This window comes from Egretta garzetta, unplaced genomic scaffold (genome assembly GCF_000687185.1).
Source record: "Egretta garzetta isolate BGI_Z169 unplaced genomic scaffold, ASM68718v1 scaffold115, whole genome shotgun sequence".
Taxonomy (NCBI): Eukaryota; Metazoa; Chordata; class Aves; order Pelecaniformes; family Ardeidae; genus Egretta; species Egretta garzetta.
This window is the reverse complement of record NW_009259791.1, coordinates 24,394-32,874: the sequence shown is the minus strand read 5'-3', so window position 1 is coordinate 32,874 and position 8,481 is coordinate 24,394. Positions and strand designations below refer to the sequence as shown.

The 8,481-nt window shown below is 49.9% G+C and overlaps 1 protein-coding gene across 1 annotated transcript; it reads right to left on the bottom strand.

Annotated features, from left to right (window-relative positions):
* Window positions 1-25: 25 nt before the first annotated feature.
* THNSL2 (threonine synthase like 2) lies at window positions 26-8,478 on the bottom strand. The gene is made up of 8 exons (XM_009639599.1): window positions 8,346-8,478; window positions 7,450-7,644; window positions 7,038-7,190; window positions 6,112-6,342; window positions 4,656-4,804; window positions 1,757-1,882; window positions 417-556; window positions 26-293 (listed from the first exon to the last, which is right to left on the bottom strand). Exons 1-8 carry the CDS (start codon window positions 8,476-8,478, stop codon window positions 26-28), a joined length of 1,395 nt encoding a protein of 464 aa, XP_009637894.1.
* Between the last annotated feature and the right edge of the window lie 3 nt (window positions 8,479-8,481).

The following is an 8,481-nucleotide window of genomic DNA, read 5'->3' as shown; positions in this document are numbered from 1 at the left end:
CATCTGCCAGCCGTACCCTGGTAGCTCAGGTCTGCATGACTCCCTGCCCAGTGATCCCCCGCTGTCCCGGCGGAGTCGGTCGGCTCCCCCGTGCCTCCCGCTGCTGTGCTGTGGCTTCGATCTGCTCCCGGAGCACCCGTGCCCAGTCCTGCCCCCGCTCCAGGGGAGTGGACCTGGTCTCCATTGCTGTTAAGGCAGTGATTTCAGGGGGGAGCTGAGGAACCAGGCCAGCTTGGAGCAGGGCATCCTGAAACTTGGCTGCGGAAGCTGGAGCTAAGCAACACCGGGGCGTGCTGAAAAGGAAAGAAAAGCAAGAAAACTTTTGATGTAAGCAAGCCCTGAGCTGGAGATGCTGCAAGAGCAAAGGGAGAAGTGGTGTTCCCATTTGCAATGCTCCCGAGCGCGGCTGTCCTTACCCATCTGGCTGCGAGTAGTGGTGGTGAGCAGCTACGGCGGAGTGGGGGCACAGCAGGTAGCGGTTTTCCTCCCAGCTGCGCTGCATGGCTCGCACAATGTCCTCATCGGAGGCCGAGCATGAGCCCAGGGTCTCAGAGAGCTGCAGACGTGGGGGAAGAAATTCTTTACAATGAGGGTGGTGAAACACTGGAATGGGTTGCCCAGAGAGGTGGTGGAGGCCCCATCCCTGGAAACATTCAAGGCCAGGTTGGACGGGGCTGTGAGCAACCTGATCTGGTTGGAGATGTCCCTGCTCACTGCAGGGGGGTTGGACTAGATGACCTCTAGGGGTCCCTTCCAACCCAAAACATTCTATGATTCTGCGATTCTATGATTCTATAATTCTATGAAACGGGGAGGTTTGCACAGGGCATCACCACCCCACACGTTCCCAGCCAGGCTTGCGCCACCGGCACTCAGCAAAGTAGTTCAAAATAGGGTGTCTGGAGGATGGAGTCCTTCAGGGACTGAAGGAAAAGGGGTTGCTGCTGCAGCTGGGGGAGGCACTGCTGGAAATGGCTTGCAGGGCCAGAGCAAGGAGTTTCCGTCCCCAGGTGCCGGGAGCGTGGGTGGAGAGCAGCCGAGACTCAGCTCCTCAGCTCTGCACTGCTATTTGCATGCTCTGAGGGAGTTTCTGAGGGTTGTAAAACCCACCTCAGTGTAACAATTCTTCTTTCTTTTAATAATGGAAGGTTTTGTTATTTATTTTGCTGCTGTGCAAGCAGGAGCGGGTGCTGGGCAAAGGATGCTCGGTGGGGGACAGTGTGTGTTGGGTGGGAAGAGGCAGGTCTTTGCATCTGTCCTGAAGAGCCTCGCAACTCAGATGTTTGGTTTTCTCTTGTATTTCTCTCTGCTTTGCGTTCGTGCTCCCATTTACCACAACACGGAGGCTGAATTGCAGCACCAAAACCAGCAGACGCGCTCCCAAAAGGCACGCTTGGTTTGTGCCAGCGCTCGCAGCACGATGCCTCGGTGCACAGCCAATGCCAGCACCAGAGTGGCCAAGGGAGGGGTGGTTATTCTACTTAAGGGGTTATTCTACTTAAATAATTGTAGGCAGTTTTTAATCAGTTTGCAAAGAAGAAAGACTTTTCTTTATAAAAAAAAGAATTTAAAAGGGGGTTTTAACATCCCCATGCACACACACTGATAACAAAACTCCTCTGGCCTCACACTTAAAATTTTGGTTGGAAACTCACCACTATGATTTTTTTATTCTGAAAATGAGTTGAAAACAACTGGTAGTGGTGAATCTCCTTACCCACACTCACACCGGGCGCTGCATGCGTGAGGAACTGACCTTTCTGTGCAAATCCTCCGGCAGCTTAAGGCTTTTTGACGCGCTGAAGCGTTCCATCAGTGTTTTTGTCAGGCGGCTGTTGGAGCCCGAGAGCAGCCAGAGGATCCTCTCCACGTTGTAAGGCTCCTGGGATAACAAGGCAATAGGTGAGCAGTGGAAATTCGAGCATCTGTTTCAGGGGGAGAGCATCTGTGTGGATTCTCTGATGTCTAATTAGGGCTGAGGTCCTACTGCCTCATTTTTCTTGGTGGAAGCTGGGGTGGGCTTTGTGTTTTCCCCCTGCACACCCACATCCCAAGACAAGTCTTTGGGAACGTGATGCCTTTCAGACCTCTGAGCTGTCAGAGCAGTCTGGCAGTGACCATCAGATTAAAAAAAAAACCAAACCTAATGAAGGGATGACTGATAAATCAACAGTGTGACCACATCTGTACAATCACCTTGAGGAACCCAGGCTAATAACACACTATGTATTTGAGAACCAGAAATATCCAGATGTTTACTCAGTGTTGCAGATGCTGCTGTGAGTCACCCAGAGCCCGTGTGACTTAACGAGAGACCCAGCTCCCTGCAGGGCTGACCGATAATCTTCATGAACATACCAGGCACATATAGGGCCTGACTGGCCTCTATGACTATGTAGCAATTGGTGTTGCAACACTGCAGCAAAACTCAGTGCAAGACCACACAGGAGGGTCCCAAACCAATTTCACCGCTCACCATCTCGTTCCTGCATGCTCGCAAGCACCCAGAAACATTAATCCAGGTGGTTTGGCCAAGATACCTTGTAAGGACAGACAGGACAAGGCGCACCAATTACCGAGTCCTCATCACATCTCCTGGGTTCAAGTGCTGGTTTTGGATGAGCTCTTTACACCTTTTAGCAGCTGACAGTGCCTGTGACCTTTTGTCTCTCCATCCTGTCCTACCTTGGCGAGTCATCAGGACTTACTCAGCCTTTTGTGTCCTTATCTGGTTGGCTTATGGCCCCAGTCCTGTTCTTCATCTTCCCACCATCGTCTCCCAGAGCCTCCAGCCTGTAATCTTCAGTCTAGTCTGGGTGTAGCCTGCCCTTTGCTTTAGGCTGTCCCCTGCTTTAGGCTGTCCTCTGCCTCCCAACCTGGCTGTCCTGAGAAGCTACATGGCAGTGTGCCTGGACTTGGATGACCTGCTACTGGAGGTGCCCTCAGCACCATCCTCCTGACACCCCTTCTCCTGTCCTTCCTTCTGCTACTCCCACATCCAGACCTTCCCCTTCATCCTCCATTTGTACCAGCCTCATGGTTTCCACTACCAATCACTACATTGACATCAGTAAGTCGAACTGGGCCAGGACACTGGTGCAAACACTGGCCTTGTCATTGAAGTCACTAGCCAGCTCTCCAGTCTGGTTTCGTCCCATGCCACTAGAGTTGTCCAGAAGAATGTTGGGGCCCAGTTTGGAGGACAGGTCATGCTGGGGGCTGTTCCCAAGGAAAGTTTTGGCATATGGACATGAGCCGCATGGTGCTTCCTGACCTCAGGGCCAGAGAACAGCCCCCGGTTGGCTTGAGGTACTGCAAAGACACAGCATCTGCTGTGATTCTCCTGGGATTGCTCCTTACAAGGCACATCCACACTAGGCTTTATGCTTCACCTTCAACTCTTCAGTTAGTGTCTAACTGGAAAGTTTTCTCTGCTTTAGCTTAGTCTGCAGAAGAAGCAATCTAAAGAGGTTGTGCTCTCTCCATCCTTGAAGGTTTCCAACACCTGACTGAACAAAGCCCTGAGCAACCTGGTCTGACCTCAGGGCTGTCCCTACTTTGAGATGGTCCCACCTAGACACCTCCTGAATTCCCCTCCAGCATGAATGATCTTTTGAGCTATGGAAATATTTGCATGGATGCTTCAGATGGGGGCTGAACAATGATGTCCCATGCAGCTGTGGAGAGGGATGTGCAGAGGGATACACCCATCCAGCTCCTCGGGAATCTCTGGACATCACCTCACCTGGCTGCCTTCCTTCATGATCCCAACATCTGGCACATGCTTAGGTGCCTCAGCAGGCCAGTGCTATTGAAGGGCCATGGGCTGAGAGAGGAGCCCAGATACCCTTTGAGCTCTGAGGACCCCCACAAATTCCTGCGTCAGGAGGAAAGTCAAGCTGCAGACCACAGGAGCCTGGTGATAATGGGGGAATATTAACTTACTGACTGCAAAGCACGACAGTTCCTCCAGGCTCCCAGGTCTTCCCAATGTGTTTGAACAGCTTTTGGAAAATCTAGGAAGCTTAAGGCCACAGCGATACAACACCAAGTGTCTCACACTTTGGTCACTTGTTTGGAAGCAGACCCAATCCCTGTGGATCACAGGTAGGTATGAAATGGGAGGTATTTGCTTCCAGGTGTTTGGTTTCTTTACCTCCATGACTTTTCACTTCTGAGGCCTTTGCCTGCCTGCTGAGACTTGTTTTGCACTGAGCAAGTTGCAGATGGCCATAGATGAAGCTTTTCTTCTGGGCTTTCCTACCTTCTTCCTGGTCTCTTCTCTTGCTTTTGGTGGAGCATCAACAAAGCCCTTGAGATATGACGGGATTTATCATTTTCTAAGTAAATGTCATGTTTCGAGACAACATCCCTCTCTTGCTAACCTTGCACGTAATGAAACCCCAGAAACCCAGCATTTAACAGTGAAGATTACGAAGTCAGGCCCTGAAAAGTGAAGAAGGTGGTGTTGGATCTATTTCAGCTCAGCAGTCTGCAGCATAAATGCTCAATATGAGTCACACCTCTTAACGCATCGCTGAGAGGCATTGCCAGTGGCAGAATTATGCTTTCATAAACCAGGTAGAACAGAGTACAAGGAAAACCAAAATATTTAATATTTGGTATTTTCCCATTTTGGCCAATTCCTTACATACCTGAATATCCATGGCTGATGCTAATGTAGCCTTCACGCTCTCCAACAGTGAGAAATCTCCATGTTGAATAGTCCTGTGAACGATGTCATTGCTGTTAACCGCGGCAACAAGTCGAATTGGGAGACCCATTTTCTGGGCAATACAGCCAGCTAGAAAAGGAGTGAAAAAATACATGTATACGTGATGAAGGAACATTCAAAGGAGATTTAGCAAAGAAGTCACTGTACAAATGACCTCTAAAGGTCCCTTTCAACCCAAAACATTCTATGATGAGTTGGGCTTGTTCAGCCTGAAGAAGAGAAGACTGAGGGGAGATTTTATCAACATGTACAAATATCTCAAGGGTGGATGTCATGAGGACAGAGCCAGACTCTTCGCAGTGGTGCCCAGCGGCAGGACAAGGGGCAATGGGCACAAACTGACGCATAAGAGGTTTCAGTTGAATATGAGGAAGAACTTGTTTACTTTGAGGGTGACAGAGCCCTGGCACAGGCTGCCCGGGGGGGTTGTGGAGTCTCCTTCTCTGGAGATATTCAAAGCCCGCCTGGATGATGTCCTGTGCAACCTGCTCTGGGTGACCCTGCTTGAGCAGGGGGGTTGGACTGGATGATCTCCCGAGGTCCCTTCCAACCCCTGCCATTCTGTGATTCTGTGATTCTGTGAAATTGATTGTGCATATAGTTCAGAAGCAGACACAAATGACATTCCCCAACAGACTCTGAGATATTTGTCTTTAACGTTTTGGTAGAGCACCAAATTATAAAATCCAGGGATGCCATGCTCCACCTGCCATCGAACACTGACCCTTGGGCATCTCCACATTTGAAAATGGACGAGCAGAGGACCAAGAGGTGAGGCAGCTGCCATCCAAGCAAGAGAGATGAAGTTTTTGGGCTCTTGCAGCTTATTGATGCTGGCTCAGATGGGCAGCCTGGAAATACAGCGAATGGAGCTGAGTGCATTGAATCCTTTATTGCTTTCATAAGACAGTTGTCCGCCTACTTTGGGATGGAGGCAATCAAGGACTCACATTTAGAAGGACAGATTATGCAATTAGGAGTGGTTCTCTTGACTGCGCGCTACCATGCAAACCAGAGTAGGACCCAGCAGGACTCCACACCTCTGTTAATGTCTCACTTAGGAAATCAGAGCCACAGTATTTTCCCTCTTTTCTGGATCAAACACATTCTGTCCACTTCTAATGTGCCCATCCTCAAGATAGCTACAGTCATGATCAAAGGGTGGTTTGGGATTTTCTACACCTTGCAAATCATCAGTGACACCTGAATGAGTAATAACCGTCCATGAGTAATAAAATATAAGTGGTTCTGAAGAAATACTACCAGAGCGTGGGTGTTTTAATAAATAGCAATACTCAGAATCTGCAAAGTGCTTTTAGTCCATAGGTCACAGCACTCTCTTTCTGCCCTATCTAACCTATCTTTTTTCCCTTCACCTGTGATATTTCCTCCTCCTCCTGTTGGCACAACAATTTCCACCACTGGCAGCGGGGTGGTATCCAGGGACGGGGCACACTGAAAGTAAGCATAGAAGTGGTGAGCAATCTGCACCATAATCCTAGACCAATTGACCGAATTCAAGCTCATCAGATTGTATTTTCTGGCAAAATCGGCATCAGCGAACAGTTCCTTGATCGGCTCATCGATTTCATCGCTGTTCCCATGAGCTGTCAAAAGGAGAAAGGAAAGATTAGATCTGCCAACATCAGCGCATCAGGCACAAAGTATTTCTGCTCAGAAATAGGGCCAGTCTCAAGCCCTGGGGTTTGCTGCGGCCAGGGGTGTCCTGAGCTGCCCGTCAGCCTCGGAGCCTGTACAAGCCAGGGGTTGAAAAGCACCATGTGGATGCCAGGAGGTTTCTGCAGACATTGCACTCTGGGCTTTTGCTTATGCCAAGTATAAATTTGCCAGGAAGGCAAACACCTGCATCCCCTGTGAGATGTCAAGGTGAGACCTGGCTGAGCAGAGGAGGCAACGGAACAACTCAAGCACCCAGCCATGGGGATGGCACAGAGGTAGGGGATGGACCACCCATGAAGGTGAGGGGACAGAAGGAAGGGGTGTGTCTCAATCCTTTTAGTGCCAAGAAATGGTGCTGAATTCAGTGTAGCTAAACACCAGCCACCTGCATGGAGGCAATTCTGATCTGTGTCCAGGAGAAAAGGAAGACTTGAACCATTTTTCATCAGAGTAGGGACTTCTGCTATAGGCTCCTGTTAGCCAAACCTCTGGGCACAGTGGCCATAATGGCAATGACCTGGCTGGCTGCAGCTGCTAAAGCAGCAGCCCCCTGAGACTTTTAGGGTCACATTTTTTTGACACAGCAGGGCTATAAAGTGGACAGTCCATCAGTAATGCCAACCAGCAAAGACATGGACGTTGTCTTCAATGACGGTGGTCATCTGAAGTTCCTGTATCTGGGTGCAGAACCCCTTGGGCAGCAGAACAAAGATGTCCATGTTCTTCTGCCCTCTCACACTCTCGATGGCTGAGCTCCCCGTGTCCCCTGAAGTCCCTGTTTCAAAGTGAGGGAGAAAAGCAAAAGATTGATGCATCAGTCAAACCTGCATTGCTGCACTTTAAGTAAAAGATGCAGAGATGCTCCATGAGATATTTTTGGCTAGAGCAACCACCCTAGCATTGCCTGGAGATCACTCACCAGCCACCCATGAGGCAATACCACCCCAGGGTATCTATGAGGATGGCCGTGGGATGATGGCCATCAAGGTAAAGACCTGCCTGGAAGTTTTACCCCCCCAAAGAGGCATACTCACCCACCAGAATAGTGATGTGCTTCTGTTTTTTCTCCAAGAAGTACTGTAAAAACTGTCCCGTACAGGACAAGGACAGATCCTTAAAGGCATAAGTAACCCCATGCCACAGCTCCAAAACATTCAGCCCATCTTTCAGCCTGGACAGATGGACGACATCCTTGTGTCTGAACCTGCTGAAGGCCCTGTCAATCAGGTCTAGAGGGAAAATGATTAAAGGGGTTGTTAGATGGGGTAAGAGGGGTATTTTTTCTGGCCCATGGCTTCCTGCATCTGTGCTCTTCTGGGAAGCTTTCTGCACAACCAAAGAGACTCAGTTGCAGGAGAGGTGACAGCTACCCAACAAGTTATTCTTAGTTATTAGGAGCAAACCTAATAAAAACCACAATAAAGCCCGCTTTATTGTCTTCAATAGCTCTATGGTGAGAGACCCCAGGGGACACACAACACAGTCAGAGCAAACTGTGTTAAAGTATAAAACATGGGAAACCCAAATTTTATCATAGTGCACTGTTGAGACAGAGGTTGTAGCTGCCCTCTGGTGGAAGTGATAGCTCTTAAATGTTAAAAACATTAAAAATTGGATCTCCATGATAGCATGGAGCAGCAGAAAGCCCTGGTGGGAGGGCAAGTCGGGAGCAGTGAGTCGGACCATGGCATCACTTCTGCAGTCACCACAATCCCTATTTGCACACAGGGGACACCTTTTCCAGAAGGTAACAAGCCCCAGGAAGGTGACAGAGGAGAAACGGGTACAGAAAGGAGCAGGCAGCGGTACAACAGGCTCCATCCTCTGGGAGCTGCGAAGAGGATGGGGCAAAGACAGGCAGATGCATCTGAACACCCCAAAATCCTCCTGCCCATCCCTGTGAGCAGTAAACTGCCCAGCTGGGGCTCACCATCGAGCACGCTCCGTGGGACCAGCTCGGCTGTGATGAAGAGGGAGCAGATCTCCTTCACCAGCTCCTGGTAGGAGAGGCAGCTCCACCTCCGCAGGGTGTCCCCATCCAGCAAGGGGATGCACTGGGGCATGAA